Consider the following 17,099-nt stretch of genomic DNA (forward strand, 5'->3'; position numbering starts at 1 on the left):
AAACCAAGTTAATTATGAGTGATTTTATATTTTTAGGAAAGAAGTTGGGTTCGTTGTAAAAGTCACTGTTAGAACAGTGCACCTGCTTAGTCCACCTCTAAGCATTTGCTAATCAAAGTCTTTCAGAGTCATTTTCTATCTTGAATGAAGAATACTTTTTAGACGAAAACCTAATTCAGTTTAGAGCCTAGAGTATTGAAGAATGGTACTTTTGCTGTAGGGGAATTTGCTAGATAGGCCCCTTTTCTCTATAGACTTACTTTTTCTTCCAAAGGATAGCATCTTTCTTCTTATAAACACATGTTGTGGAATTCAGGACGGGGGGAAGGGCTTTGGGGATTATGGCTTTTCACCCCTCAGCATCTTGATTTTCGTTTAGATCATCTAATTTTAATTTGTTTCTCACCTTGTCTTCTCCCTGTTCTTGATGCCTTGAGTTGGAACTTCTCAAAATTTATTTTTGCAGATACTGAATCTTTGTACTCCTATAGAAGTGGGGATGGTGATCTGGAAGTTTCTAATTGTTCCTTATACAGATTCTCAACTAGTTTTCCTGTTTTGAGCTCTATGCCACTGTCTTCTTTGTGGTCTGATAATTGCAAGATTCTGAGAAACAAATCTGTTTGCATTAGACTGTTATTCCCCTGTCAAGCAGTTTGTTTTCAGACTTTTTTGTTCTACTAGTAAAGTAATGCTCAAAATTCAACAAGCCAGGCTTTAGCAATACGTGAACAGTGAGCTTCCAGATGTTCAAGCTGGTTTTAGAAAAGGCAGAGGAACCAGAGATCAAATTGGCAACATCCGCTGGATCATCAAAAAAGCTAGAGAGTTCCAGAAAAATATCTCTTTCTGCTTTATTGACTATGCCAAAGCCTTTGACTGTGTGGATCACAATAAACTGTGGAAAATTCTGAAAGAGATGGGCATACCAGACCACATGACCTGCCTCGTGAGAAACCTGTATGCAGGTCAGGAAGCAACAGTTAGAACTGGACATGGAACAACAGACTGGTTTCAAATAGGAAAAGGAGTACATCAAGGCTGTACATTGTCACCCTGCTTATTTAACTTACATGCAGAGTACATCATGAGACACACTGGGCTGGAAGAAGCACAAGCTGAAATCAAGATTGCTGGGAGAAATATCAATAACCTCAGATATACATATGACACCACCCTTATGACAGAGAGTGAAGAAGAACTCAAAAGCCTCTTGATGAAAGTGAAAAAGGAGAGTGAAAAAGTTGGCTTAAAGCTCAACATTCAGAAAACTAAGATCATGGCATCCATTCCCATCACTTAATGGCAAATAGATGGGGAAACAGTGGAAACAGTGTCAGACTTTATTTTTTTGGGCTCCAAAATCACTGCAGATGGTGATTTCAGCCATGAAATTAAAAGATGCTTGTTCCTTGGAAGGAAAGTTATGACCAACCTAGACAACATATTAAAAAGCAGAGACATTACTTTGCCAACAAAGGTCCATCTAGTCAAGGCTATGGTTTTTCCAGTGGTCATGTAAGGATGTGAGAGTTGGCCTGTGAAGAAAGCTGAGTGCTGAAGAATTGATACTTTTGAACTGTGGTGTTGGAGAAGACTCTTGAGAGTCCCTTGAACTGCAAGGAAATCCAACCGGTCCATCCTAAAGCAGATCAGTCTTGGGTGTTCATTGGAAGGACTGATACTGAAGCTGAAACTCCAATACTTTGGCCACCTCATGCGAAGAGTCGACTCATTGGAAAAGACCCTGATGCTGGGAGGGATTGGGGGCAGGAGGAGAAGGGGGCGACAGAGGATGAGATGGCTGGATGGCATCACCAACTTGATGGACATGAGTTTGAGTAAACTTCGGGAGTTGGTGATGGACAGGGAGGCCTGGCGTGCTACAATTCACGGGGTCGCAGAGAGTCGGATATGACTGAGTGACTGAACTGAACTGAACTGAACTGAAGTCACTTACTAAGCACTCTTTCATCCACTTGCCATCTTCTAAAAAGTTGTTGCCATCTTTACCAATTGTAGTTTCTTCTCTTTTATAGACCCTGTGGGGTTATTTGTTTGCTTTTTATATTTATTTGCTTTCATTTTAGTTGAATTTCAGAGGTAGTGAGCAAATGTTCAGTGCTAAACTAAAATTGTTTTCACAATGACAGTATGCTTCTAGGGTAAATAACTTTTTTTAAAAGATTCAGCAAGTTGTTTGTAGCTGAATAATTGGAATAGTATCTGTTTATCTTTCTACAAAACTAAGACTGAACTATACCTTGAGTATTTCTTTGTTTTCTAGAAACATCATCTTACTCTTTCTGGCAATACCCTTTAATTTAAACTTTATAAATTTGGGGGGAGGAGTGAAACATTTTGATAACATACTTCAGTTCTACAGATTTTTCATCTTAAAGAGATGACTTTCTTCAAGACCTGCCTCTTAGATTGTTTTCCCCTTAATCTGTTTTAAGTGTTTGACTTGAAATAGCACATATCTTTCTGATACTGGAGAGTTTGAAGGTACTTTTTTTTCCCCACAAGATGAATGATGTTTCATGAGATCTTATGTAAAAGTGACATTTTATTGCTTGAATAGCAGCTGCTATGAAGGTTAGATTAAGACAACAACATTTGGAGAGAGAAAAAAAGATCGCTATTTGCATAAACATTTTATTCTGTTCCTACAAGGAATATAATTATATAAAATTACTTAATTCTTACAGAAGGATAACTCATATTCTTTAAAGTTATAAAAGCGATAGAACCAGTCAGAAATAAAATTTTTTGTTTCTATAATGGGTATTTATTTAATTGTGGTATCTTTAGCATGACCTGCCAGGGTAGATTTCTGCATATGTTATCAAGGTAGAGAAATGTCATCATCTTTTTATTCTGCTGCTTAAGAAATACTTTAATTTTAGAAATTAATAGTTCTGTGAAATACTGCAGAATTTTTTTGCTTCATGATTCACTATAACTAGTCATCAACATTTGTTACAATTGTCTTATTTCTGTTTTTGTTATGTCCTGTTGTTACTTTTATAATAGAGCAAATAAATGTAAGTTATAAATAGTATTAGACCATAGAGATGTCTGTCTCTGCTGATTACATCTTCATTTCAACTACATGTTACTCTAGCTTTAGTTGTATATATTAGATTTTAGTAACTTGATACTTTCTTTTGTTTGGTTATGCTTTGTTTTTAAAATCTTGCTTACTTGATATTAATTGCAGTAAATCTGTAAAGCATCTGAGCCATTTGTTTCCAAATTAAGTGAACATTGAAGACACATGGTATAAATCATCAGTTACTAGACTGTATTGCTTCATGGTGCCCTTAATGTGTTAGTAACATTTTCACAGTGCCTCTAGAGTAAATATCTAACTGTTCTTTTGATTACATAATCCAAATAACTTAATTTGTATTCATGTCCTTATAACTTCATATCTATTGAAAATTGTACACAAAAATCTGATGAATAACATCTTTATTTTATTCTTAAATAGCCGCAGTTACTGATTAGTGGAATATGAATGGCCATTGGGCACTACCAAGATTCTTAAAGCTTAGATTCAGGTTGGACACCTCCGCTTTCATCTTCTGTTCTACCTTGACTTTTTGATAGTACTGTGCAAAGATAGGAAGTCATCAAAAGGAATGTAATGTTAAAACTGGGAACTATATTGAGCTAGTAGTTCTTGCAGTAATCGACAGATGTCACTGTGTTTCTCTAAATAATTTTAAATACTTTGTGAGTTCACTGTGGCATCTTAGGACACGGCACACCGTTAGGGGATCTCAGGTATAAATGATTGTCTTGAACTAATATTCACTTGACTGTTTATTGTCATTTAAACTGTGTTGGAAAAAAATGTATTGAAGCATTTCTTGGAAAAGATGTAGAAGCACAAAAGTAGGAAAGTATGGGAACTCAAGGTTGATTTTATGTTACTAAAATCTGTGAAGTACAAATTTTGGTATTAAATGCACTTTTTAAAAGATGTGAATAGTGTACAAATGTTTATAAGCAAACCTGAGACCCACTTCCAATCTACATGATGAGTATACTTGGTCATGTTTTATTATATAGATTCTACCTATGCCTTAGTTAGGGTTCTTCAGAAAAACAGAGCCAGTTCTTTGTGTATGGAGAGAGAGACATTGAGGGAATATACACACATACAGGTACGCACACATGAGAAGCGGACATGGATATTAAAAGAATTGGCTCCTATGATTGACTGCAGGGGCTAGCAATTCCTAATTTTGTAGCGCAGGCTGAAACTAAAAACTCGGGCAGGATTTCTGTGTTACATTCTTGAGACAGGGTTTCTGCTATTTATAGGAAACCTTAGTTTTTTCTTAAGGCTTTCATCTGATTGACACTATAGTCACATTATCTAGGGTAATCTACTTAATGTCAGTTCATTACAAATGTTAATCATATCTGCAAAATATTTTCATGGCAGTGTCTAGACTAGCATTTGACCAAACAAGTGGAGCCTTAGCCTAGATGAGTTGAACAAGTCTATTTGGTACTCAATTGGCTCTCAAGATTAATTAGATTCCTTTTCAGATTTTGCTCATTTTTTTCCCCCAGCTCACAGCTTGCCCCACATTCTTGTATTCCAATTCTGTGGTTTGTTGGAATTGTACTTTAACCTTTTTTTTATGAGCTTTTTGCCTTTAAAAGTACTTATAAGTAAAGAGCATTTCAAATATTTTGAGATGCCTCCTGGTCTTTTTTTCAGATGGACCAGCTTTTGGGAAATATGATTGAAATGTGGGTTGATCGCATGGACAATATTACCCAGCCTGAAAGAAGAAAACTTTCAGCTTTGGCTTTACTTTCTCTTCTGCCATCTGATAATAGGTGAGGAAATGTTTACTTAAAATTTGTTTTGTTAAAGCATCAAAATATTAGCGCTGTTTTGGCTGTTGGTATTGCTGTGTATTGCTGGGCAGTGCTGTTTTATGCATATGTATGCTAACTTTGTTAGTTGATAACCAACCAAGTGCTGACCTGGATCTAAAAAGGTGGGAATGGTGGGCATTGCAGTTTAATTTGTTGGTGTTCATTTTACCAATTTATTTCATTTTTGTCTGAATTCCCATTTTAAAAAATAACCAGATTTTATTAGATTTAATTTGGGGTCCTTGTTTTATATAAATATATTAAATAAATGATATTTCAATGTCAGTAACACTTCATAAAGTGTATTATCCTCCTAGTAATTCAACAGTTTGTTACATAATTGTTAGTTTTGGATTATGTCTATAGAAGCTTACAAGTTATTTTTTTCTCCTTATATAGATGAAGTCATTATATTATACTTTACAGACTTTATTAAAATTCTCATTTCCATAAAGCAAATACAAAATGCTTTGTTTTGGGGCATTTAAAGAAGAGTAATTTTTTTTTTTTTTTTGCTTTTATCCCTGTCTTTTGTTTGGCATTATATTTCTTTTTGGGGTATTTTTAATTTTAGAAGTGTAAAAACAGGCCTTAAGATTTCATGTTGTATGAGAAGAATAATATATTAGATTTTTTTGTCTTAGAGAATTTTTATAGCACCTGTATCCTAGTGATAAATTAGTGAAATAAGTGCAGTTAGCTTTAGAAATTCTTTTAAAAATTTTATTATTATTTCTGGTATAGCAGTTTGGATTAAGAACACAGGTAATTATTTATAATAACATCATATGCTATTGTGTGTTATTATAAAAATAGATAATAATTTTTGAGCCCTTGCTGTTACCCAGAAACTGGATTTACCTCTTGGTGAGTGTCCAGCCAAAAGACACAACAAGTCAAAGACTGGGAGAATGAAGGATTTAGTACTTGCAGCAAGGAAGGAGAGTAGCAGGGACCTTTCCCGATGCGGTGTCTCCATGAACAGCAACATTGGGAAGCTTTAAGCTACCAGTCCATGCATAACTATGAAGGGGCATGGGCAGTCCTCAGAGTCCAAGCTTTGGATGGTTGACCTCACGAGGGTCAGTAAAGGTTAACATCATCATCTCTTAGGTTCCAGTTGATCAGGAGGTTGAATGCCTGGGAAGTTTAAATTCTGCAAAACTGCTCAGGAAAGTGCTTCATACTGTTCTTTACTGTTGAAACAGACCTGTGAGTTTTTACAGCTGGTTTGTTATGTTTGCTATTATGTTTTGCTATTGTCATGTTTGCTACTTCTCTTGCTTGATAGCAGTTTGTTCTTTTGTTCCCTTAAAATCATTATTATTAAATCCTTCTCAGTGTTAAGCATTGTAACCAGGCTTAGATTACAAAATGGCATAGGCCAAAAATGGCTTCTCTTATGTCAAGAAAGCCATGCCTCATTCTGTTTCTCTAGGGACCCCCCTACCTTATATGCTTACATTACCATTTGCCTTATATTTCGCTAAGTACTTTACATTTATGTCTCATTTAATTTTTAAACAGTCCTAAGTTAGAGACATAATTGTCTTGTTTTTATAGAGCAAAAAAATAACTTAAAAATGTTAAATAACTTGCTTAGGGTCTGGTAAGTGGCACATCAAAGGGCAGATTTTGACCTTGGGCAGCTTGATGCCGGAGCTTGCTCTTTTAGCTCCCAGGTGGATGTACACAAGGGCAACATTATTTCCTCTCTGTGAAACTGAGTGGCGTCTTATTTTTGGAAGCCAAGCTGAAGCTACCAACATTTTAACTTACTGGTCTTTCCCTTCTTTTTAGTAGAAAAACAGTGACTAGAGGTTTAACAGGCCTTTAAAGTAGAGATGTTAAAGAATCTGTTCTTTGGCAGTAGTCAACACTCGGTAAACATTTGCTCAGTAAATTAATGAATGGAAAAAAAACTAAGGTTGATAGAGCATGTTAGAGTGTTCTCTAACATAAAGTACTGAGATTAAGAGAAAACTTGACATAGGTTAAAAGATGAGAAAGATATTTAATTGTATCTAAAGCATATTTGTTTTACCCTTTTTGATACTATGGTTGACTTCAATACTTAATTTTTTTTTTAATTTTCAGAAATATTTTTGATATGTAAGTTGTGAAAATAGTTGACTTCTCTAAAGAAAATAAAAAAGGCTTCTGTTAAGGTTATAGAATACTTAGACTGGGGCCTATGTCAGTGTACATAAATTAAGGGGCAAGATTTTATTAAGGCTTGAATTTCTCTTAAACATTAATTTTTTTTAATTTAAAAATATCATGATATCAGGCTTCCCGATGGCTCAATGGTGAAGAACCCGCCTGCTAATGCAGGAGACACAGGTTCAGTCCCTGGGTCAGGAGGATCCCCTGGAGAAGAAAATGGCAACCTACTTCAGTATTCTTGCCTGGAAAATCCCATGGATAGAGGTTCCTGGCAGGCTATAATCCACGGGGTCCCAGAGAGTCGGACACTCCTTAGTGACTGAACACAGCACAGTCATCTATAATGGAAAAGAATCTGAAAAAGAATATATAATCACTTCGTTATACACCAGAAACTAACACAACATTGTAAATTAACTATACTTCAATAGAAAAAATAAATTTAAAAAATATAAAAAAGAAATTAAAAATTGTGAGGAAATAGCTTTCTGAATAGGAAAATCAGATCTTATTTTTGTTTTTAAAATGAAGTATTGAAAAGTCTGCTAAGTGGTTGTGAATTCATATCATTTTAAGGGTACCTAGAAAGTCTTAAAATAATGTGGTAATAGAATTTTAAAGAATAAGCATTTAACTTTATAGTCCTTGATGGATTAGTGAGTAAAGAATCGTTGATAGATACAGGAAATGTGTCCATTTGAAAAACAAACAAAACAACTTAATTGCTCTAAAAATTTGCCACATTATCATTGGCCCATGACATAGCTTTGGAAAATTTAGGTTCAAGTGCTTTAGTGGAAGGGAATGTTGACAGTGTCAGCAGTTTTATCATTTCCCGTAATAACCTTTCTTCTATTGGGTTGACCAAAAAGTTCCTTTGAGTTTTTCTGTATAGAAAAATTTTCAGCCCAGTACTTAAACTACATAGTTGATGGAGTTTGAGGAAAATTTTCCCTCTTTCATGTCCCCAGTGATATTTTCTGGTTAATCTCCCATATAATAGTAATTTCTTCTTCCTGTGTTTCTTTTAGGCTTTGCAGTGTTACATTTCCTTTGCCTGAAATAAGCAGATCTAGCGAATAATGTGTTGATGATGATATTTTGAATCAGGCTACATTGGGAAATGTTATTTTCTTCTTTATTATAACAGATTTCCACATGCAAGAAATAACACTTTTCTAAAGCAGGGTTTCTCAACCATAGTACTTTTGACTGTTTGGGCCCAGATGACTGTTTGATACTGGGGCTGTGCTGTGCATTTTAGGCTTTTTAGCAGCATCTGTGGCCTTTACCCACTAGATGCTGGTAGAACCACTGATTTGAAGAATGACTATTTGGGAATCTATTTAAGCTATCTTTTACCATGATCCACTACCTCTGATTCAGATCTCTGGCAAAGACTGTAGGCTTTAGGACCACACTCAAATTCTAGTGCCACTGGTCACTAATGACCATGGCCAAATAACTTCCTGTGCCTAAGTTACCTTGTTTTGAAATGAGGATATTAATAGTATCTTCCTGATTAGAGTATTATAAAGATTAAATGAGTTTACATATTAAGGTCACACAGTCTAGATAAATGAAGTTAGCTGTTTTTGTTTTATCCCTTGCTTCCTGTCTCTCACCCATTCATCCATTTCCTGCAGTATAAGTTCTAAAAGCTTAAGTCTTTTTGTGTACCTGTAATCTTAAATTCAGGACATTTTCAGTATATTGAGTATTTATAAAACTGTTCATTAATTCATTAAAAATATGTTAACCACATATGTCACAGGTATATCACCTTCAGCTTAATGACCTTTTGTAGTATTCTTTCTGCAGTGTTACTAACTTAAAAATATATAATTTTGTCTTTGCCTTTGTCTTTTAGTATATCTTTTAGGCCTTTTTAGTATATCTTCTTGGTCACCTTCTGAATATAGTACAATCTTTTTTTTTGTTAGTTGTGTGGTACAACTATCTTGTGTCCTTTTTGTTTTATAACTGGAGTGATTCCAAGTTTGAATATTTCTGTTTCTTAAAATCTGTATTATTTATGCCCAAAGGCAGTAATATATTCTTCTGCTAATTTTTATATGAAAATAACATTATTTACATACAGTTCTTCTAAAGTTTTCCAAAGTTTTTATCCAAAGACATAGATTAACTAAAACCTTTTTTTATAGATGAAAATGAGAGTAACCAAACTTTCCTTTGGCTCTATTCTCTGAAATAGCAATTCATTCTCTAACTTCATAGACTTATTTTTATAATGTAGTTCTAAGAATTTCAGATGTGTGTAAGTGTTCTCTGAGATGAAATGTTTTAAGAATTCAGTTTTTTTTTTTTTTTAAGATTTAAGAAAGTCACCCATGGGGAATGGTTTTCTTAAGCTAGTTGAATAATTCAAAAAAAGATTGACAAAGCAACAGGGTTTTTAGGTATGATGGCTTGCTTTCCAGGAGAAGTTGCCTTATAATAAAGTCCTCTGGGTATCAGATTTACTAGACATGCTTGGATTGGTCACTTAGTATCTCTCCATAGTTCTCTTTTATCTCAAGGATAGTATAAATAAAATATCAGTATTTGGAAATTTATTATTCTATACAAATTTTCTAATATAATTTTCTAAACTAGTTTACAACTTTTAAAACAAGGTAGTAGAATCAAGATGACAGGTTCCAAAGAGTAATACTTTGGTATAGTTTCAGTTCACTTCAGTGACTCAGTCGACGTGTCTGACTCTTTGCGACCCCATGAACTGCAGCACGCCAGGCCTCCCTGTCCATCACCAACTCCTGGAGTTTACCCAAACTCATGTCCATTGTGTTGGTGATGCCACCTAACCATCTCATCCTCTGTGATCCCCTTCTCCTCCTTTCTTCAATCCTTCCCAATATCAGGGTCTTTTCAAATGAGTCAGCTCTTCACATCAGGTGGCCAAATGATTGGGAGTTTCAGCTTCAACATCAGTCCTTCCAATGAGTACCCAGGACTGATTTTCTTTAGGATAGACTGGTTGGATCTCCTTGCAGTCCAAGGGACTTTCAAGAGTCTTTTCCAACACCACCGTTCAATAAGTATCAGTTCTTTGGCACTCAGCTTTCTTTATAGTCCAAGTCTCACATCCATACATAACTACTGGAAAAACCATAACCTTGACTAGATGGACCTTTGTATGCAAAGTAATGTTTAAATATAGTTAAATAAATGGCAGTTTAAAATTTTTTTAATTTTGGATGTGTTGTTTTACCAGAACTGTGTTTGGTTTAAACTGACCATTCCTAAGTGGGTATTTAATGTGACAAAATTTTATTTTCTTCCTTTAAAATAGGATGCATTTTAACTTCTAGGCCATGCATTCTTATTTAGCATTTTATAGTATTTTCTTTTATCGGTAAATTCTTAACCTAATAGTTTAGTGGGTTTTCTACAGTAAAAATTAGTTCTCAATCTTTTTTTTTTTTACATCTTTCACAAGAAAAATGTCTTAGAAGCATCTTGTGTGTGTGTGTGTGTGGTAACAGCTTATTAGGATATAGTTCAGTTCACCCATTTAAAGTGTACAATTCAGTAGTTTTTAGTATATCCATGGAGTTGTGCATCCATCACCACAATCAGTTTTAGAGCATTTTGTCATTTCCAAAGGAACCGGTTCATGTACTCTTTTTCTTAAGTATTTTTCTCTTTATTTTTTAAATTATGAAAGTATGATAACACATTTACAGGAGACTTGGAAAATACAGAACACAGTTACAGATAGTTCCATTATATAATTTTTTTTGATAAATTAAAATTTTTAGTTGGAATTTCAATATCAGACTCTCAAAAATTAATAGAATGAATATGCAGAGACATGCAGGGACATAGTAGACCTGAAAATCACCATGAACCAATTCAACATAATTAAATTTATACAATTTTCACACAGTAGTAGGATATAAATTCTAGTCAAGTTCCCACAGACTATAAACTAGGAGACACTGGGACATATCCAGTGACTTAAAGCAAGTTGCAAAAGTTTCAGAAGCTATGCATTCTTCAGCAGTCATTACCACTCATTCCTTTCCCCAGCCAACCACTAATCTACTTTCTGTCTCTATAGAGGTTTGTCCTATTCTGACATTTCCTACAAATGGAATCAGTATGTGGTCTTTTGTGACTGACTTCTTTAAATTAGCATATTTTCAAGGTTTACACGTTGTGACAGGTATCACTATTTTCTTTTTGTTGCTAAATAATAGTCTTCTGTGTGAATATACCACATTTTGTTTCTCCAGTCATCAAATGATGGACATGTGAGCTGTTTCTACCTTTTGGCTATTGTGAATGATGGTGCTATTATTTGCATACAAGTTTTTGTGTAGGTACTTATCATTTCTCTTGGGTATTCCTGGGTTGTATAGCAAGTCTGTTTAACTTTTTAAAGAACTATCAGGCCGTTTTCAAGTTAGCTATATCATTTTATATTCCCACCAGCATTGTATAAGGATTCTAGTTTCTGCATACCCTTAGCAGCACGTATTATTCTTTCTTTTTGATTATAGCCATACTGGTTGGTATGAAGTGGTATCCAATTGTAGTAGGAACCTTTTTAAAATAGTTCTGCTATACCATTACTTACCTTTGGGCAGCTTGCTTGACACAACATCTTTTGACAATTGATTGATTCAGTTCAGTTCAGTTCAGTCGCTCAGTCGTGTCCGACTCTTTGCGACCTCGTGAATCGCAGCATGCCAGGCCTCCCTATCCATCACCAACTCCCGGAGTTTACTCAAACACATGTCCTTCGAGTCGGTGATGCCATCTAGGCCATCTTATCCTCTGTTGTCCCCTTCTCCTCCTGACCCCAATCCCTCCCAGCATTAGGGTCTTTTCCAATGAGGTGGCTAAAATATTGGAGTTTCAGCTTCAGCATCAGTCCTTCCAATGAACACCCAGGACTGATCTCCTTTAGGATGGACTGGTTGGATCTCCTTGCAGTCCAAGGGACTCTCAAGAGTCTTCTCCAACACTGCAGTTCAAAAGCATCAATTCTTCAGCGCTCAGCTTTCTTCATAGTCCAACTCTCACATCCATACATGACTGCTGGAAAAACTATAGTCTTGACAGGACGGTCAGGAAGCAACAGTTAGAACTGGACATGAAACAACAGACTGGTTCCAAATAGGAAAATGAGTACGTCAAGGCCGTATATTGTCACCCTACTTATTTAACTCATATGCAGAGTACATCATGAGAAATGCTGGGCTAGATGAAGCACAAGCTGGAATCAAGATTGCCAGGAGAAATATCAATAATCTCAGATATGCAGATGACACCACCCTTATGGCAGAAAATGAAAAGGAACTAAAAAACCTCTTGATGAAAGTGAAAGAAGAGAGTGAAAAAATTGGCTTAAAGCTCAACATTCAGAAAACTAAGATCATGGCATCTGATCCCATCACTTCATGGGAAATAGATGGGGAAACAGTGGAAACAGTGTCAGACTTTATTTTTTTGGGCTCCAAAATCACTGCAGATGGTGATTGCAGCCATGAAATTAAAAGACACTTACTCCTTGGAAGGAAAGTTATGACCAACCTAGATAGCATATTAAAAAGCAGAGACATTACTTTGCCAACAAAGGTCCGTCTAGTCAAGGCTATGATTACTATGTGCTAATTTGGGGGTTCCTGAAAATCATTGTTAAATATATACCTTAGTGTTTTGAGAATCTTATTCCCAAGTTTCTGTTACCTTTTAATTGTGATTCTGGTCAAGCTATTTAAATTCTTTACATTTGTTTCTTCATTTTTAAAGTGAGGTTAATAGTATCTCTTTTGTAGACATCCTTTGGTAAAGGTTAAGTGAGATAATTCAAAACTCATGGGTTATTATTAGGGTTTTTTTTGTATGTTACTTGCTTCTATATGTTAGGTATAAAGGACTCAATAGATATTACTTGCTGTTATTGCTACAGTTACTAGATTACATTTCATTCTGTATGGAAAAAAAGAAACCCATATGTTTTATGTTTAGAAAAACTGATATATTCTCCCAAAAGCAGCTTGTTCTTCAATTAGTATCATTTTTTCATTATCAGATTGGTGCTGCTGCATAGTATTGCCATTTTTATAGAGGCCCTGAAATATAAGTAGTAAGTAATCTGTTGTTCTGTGGGAGTTGAATTTCTGGTATGTTGCCAGTCTTTCTGTTATTCTAGCCGGATTTAAAGTCAGTCAATGCATAGACACTGAGTTGTTTTTCTCCAGTGGTGGTTTTGTTTGATGTTTTCGTCTAATAAGAGTGTTATTTCTAAGGAATGTTACACGTTGATAATTTAGAGAAATCAAAGGAAATTTGGTAATACTATACTACAAAAAGCCGGCTTTGTGAATTCTGGATCCCAAACACTTTAGGTCCAAAAAATGCAGCCTTTTCCTCTGCTCCATTTCCATGGGCAGAGAGGAAGAGAAAGCTGAAAAGTTTGCTGTGCCCAGACAGAAAAGGAAATCTCGTGTGGTTGATAGTCACATAGATTAGGACCAACAGATTTTGGTCCTTGTTTTGAACAGAATGCCTACTTTTAAAACTGTTTGTTTGCTTTTACTTTATACTTATCGGAGCGATTTTAATGTCAATGTAGTTCTTTTGCGGTTGCTTTTGATTGTCTCAAGAACTACAGGGGAAAAAATGGAGAGCAGGAAATTACAGTAATTACTAGTGTCTTTGGGAGTTTTACTCCTTAATAGACATATATTTTTTTTTACCTTTATGATTGTTGTAATCATCCTAGTTTGTTTTAATTTGAAATAACTTGTCTAAATTTCCCTGTGATTAAAATACAGTGCAATGCTGCAGGGTCTTAAGAGAATCACAGAAATATGTTACCTACTGCTATGGCATTTTCCCCCTGTGTTAATATATTTGTTTGGTTAGGTCTTGGGAGTGGTCCAATAGTGAGTTTTATTCAGATAATTAGAGTGATTATATGGGTTTGGGAAACAGCAGAGGTATTCATGTTATTGTAATCACAGTTATATCAGCTTTTAAAATAATATGCAGTTGGTGAATTTGGCTTGAATTTTGTTATTGCACTAAAATATATACTGAAAATATATAAAAAACTGTATTAACTAAGTATTAATGTGAATACACAGGGCTTTTAGGCATAGACATTACCATTGAGAAATTCATAGTTCTAATTAAGTGGTGGGTTAGTTGCTGTGTCATGTCAGACTCTTTGTGACCCCATGGACTCTAGCCTGCCAGGCTCCTCTGTCCATGGGATTCTCCAGGCGAGAATACTGGAATGGGTTGCCATTTCCTTTTGCAGGGGATCTTCCCAACCCAGAATCCAACCTGGGTCTCCTGCCTTTCATGCAGATTCTTTACCAACTGAGCTATGAGGGAAGATGACAGTTCTAGTTTGGGGAGTATGTAAAAGAGTGGTAAACTTGAAGGGATGGTAGCTAATACCAGGATATTTGAAAAGTGCAAGGTAAGTGTTAACACCACATGCCAGCAGAGTTTGAAAGGTAAATTTTGTGTACTTTGTGGCAGTGGAAGCTTTGTACTTGGCTTCTGACCTGTGTATGAAGACGCTAGATCTTGATGTGGATATTCTGGCAAGAGTTTGAGGTATTAGGGGCACGCTTGTCTATGGAGATAAGAATGAGCAAAGATACAGTGACAGAAGGAGAAAAATATTAGGTTACATCAGATTGGTTCAGATCATTTCAGTCTATGAGGAACAACCCCTCTGTGATGCAGCTTTTCATGTTTTATTTTTTGATTAGACTGTGCACGTGTATCTTTCAGTAACAGAAGCTGGGAGGTGTAGACAGGATGGTTTAGGGAGATGAACAGTTTGGTGCCATAATTGCATGTTCACTGAGTAGTTTTGTGGAAAAAAGAGGGAGATTATTAATACCTGGGCTTGATGGTTAAAAAAAATTATTATCATTTATAAAGCTTTTCAAAGCTGAATGTCAGCTTGTTCTTCTGACCAGTCCTTTGAAAACCCAGTGTCTCTCCCCACCCAGTAGTTTGGCACCTTTGGAGATATTTTGAAGTGTGTCTATCCTTCCACCTTAGAATTTGAATGGAAGTAGTCCATTTTGGTTTCATACGAATTCATTGTACCCTTGAAACATATAGCAGAACTATAGTGCCCCTACCTTCCTATCTCATGTCAAGCCTGTGATACTGATACAACAGACATTCAGCAATATTTTTGAAGTTTCTTTCATGTGTTAGGGCACCATGCTGTGCATTCAGTTCACACATTATTGTTCAGTTCAACCTGGCTTCTTAGAAAAACAACTACTTATGTCTTCTGTCTCCTGTGCTTAGGGAAGTTCCTGAATACTTGTGACTTTTAAATGACATTTAAAAAACAAAACACTGATGGACTGAATGGTTTTTCAGTTTTGGGTGGGGCACACCATGTGGCATGCAGGATCTTAGTTCCCTTACCAGGGATCGCACCCACACGTCCTGCAGTGGAAGCGCAGAGTCTTCACCACTGGACCACTAGGGAAGTGGGTGGTGGTTGTTCAGTTGCTAAGTCATATCTGACTCTTAGCAACCTTCAGAATTAACATCATGAATGAGAAGCAGGTGGACACTATGTACTGCTAGATGTGATATTTCAAGAACGTATCACTTATGTAATATTCCAACCAGGGAAGATTAACCTGGATCTAACCATGAGGAAATATCAGACAAACCCCAAATGAGGAACATTCTGGGAGAGAGCTGGTCTTCCCTGGTGGCTCAGCCTGGAAAGAAATCTGCCTGCGATGCAGAAGAAGCAGGAAACCTAGCTTCGATCCCTGAGTCGAGAAGATCCCCTGGAGAAGGGAATGGCAACCCATCCAGCATTCATGCCTAGAGAATCCTCATGGACAAAGGAGCCTGGTGGGCTACAGTCCATGGGGTTGCAAAGAATTGGACATGACTGAGCAACTAACACTTTCACTTTTACATATCATGAGAGTCTTCTTGAGGAAATGAAGACCCACAGAAACCGTTAAACCTGTGTATTTTTACACCAGCTTTGGTGCAGTCTTGGGAAGATATCTAGGGTGAAGGGAATGAGATGAGTATGCATAATAAACCAAGGGGAAATTTGCAAGTCCTTTTTGTTTGGGTTCTTCTGAGTCCTCTTATCTTTGGAGGTAAGGGTGCTCCCTTCCTCCCATTATAGGGAGGGCATTTCTCACTCTATGGTTTAATGACTTGTTTCAGGGGACAAGGGCAAGGATTATGGGGTTGTGGCTGGGGAGATCAGAAAGGGAGAACTTCCTGCTTATGCTGTATGCTCAGTCCCCTTCAGCTTAAAGTATCAGTATGCCAGGGTGCTGTATCTTGTGGTAGTATGTCCTAAACCCCATCATAATTCTTTAAGTTACGTGACATAATTGAAAAAAAATCCTCTATGTTATTCAAAATATGAAAAAAATGAACTTGAAAAACCTAGCTCTTGTTTCATCTTTACCTCTGATTCATGTCATTTCCCTGTCATTTAGGTTTTTGGTTGCTGTTTTTTAATTTCTGTAACTATAAAATAGTAATAACAATAGAAGCCAGAAAAGGTAGTTGTGAGATTTGTAAGTCATTTTGATAAAGATTGTCTCTAGAGTGCACTTTTGATTTTTTATTGTAAAAAAATACTGGGTTATACAAAATATTAATATGGAAATAATTCATATTATTATCCGAAGTAATTGTCTTGGTGTGAAAAAGCTGCTTTAGTATCAGAAGGGAGTTGTAGTATACAATTATACATATTACTACTGATGCTTTAATCACACTGTCAGGGTATTGGTAATATTAATAAGTCAGAATTAGAAAGCCTAAGCAGTCACATTGTTGGAAAATTAATGACTGAACAGTACATAATATATATGGTGTATAGTCAGCACTTTAAATCCTTACTTTAAAGGATTGCATTAGGCACAGATGTGTTTTATAAAAAATTCAGACTAATTGAGATGTATATATAATGAAAAGTCATTAAAAGGTCTCTTTCATCAGAGATTACCTTTGTCAGTGATTTGGTA

General features: G+C 35.8%; 1 protein-coding gene across 1 annotated transcript in view; it reads left to right on the forward strand.

Moving 5' to 3' along the window:
* IPO11 (importin 11) overlaps positions 1-17,099 on the forward strand; it is a 188,390-nt gene that overhangs the window by 127,027 nt on the left and 44,264 nt on the right. Inside the window, exon 27 of the mRNA XM_065905431.1 lies at positions 4,742-4,863. Within this exon, the coding sequence (XP_065761503.1) occupies positions 4,742-4,863 (122 nt within the window). The remainder of the gene's footprint in view (positions 1-4,741; positions 4,864-17,099) is intronic.

This window comes from Muntiacus reevesi, chromosome 14, assembly GCF_963930625.1.
Source record: "Muntiacus reevesi chromosome 14, mMunRee1.1, whole genome shotgun sequence".
In the NCBI taxonomy this organism is placed as follows: Eukaryota; Metazoa; Chordata; class Mammalia; order Artiodactyla; family Cervidae; genus Muntiacus; species Muntiacus reevesi.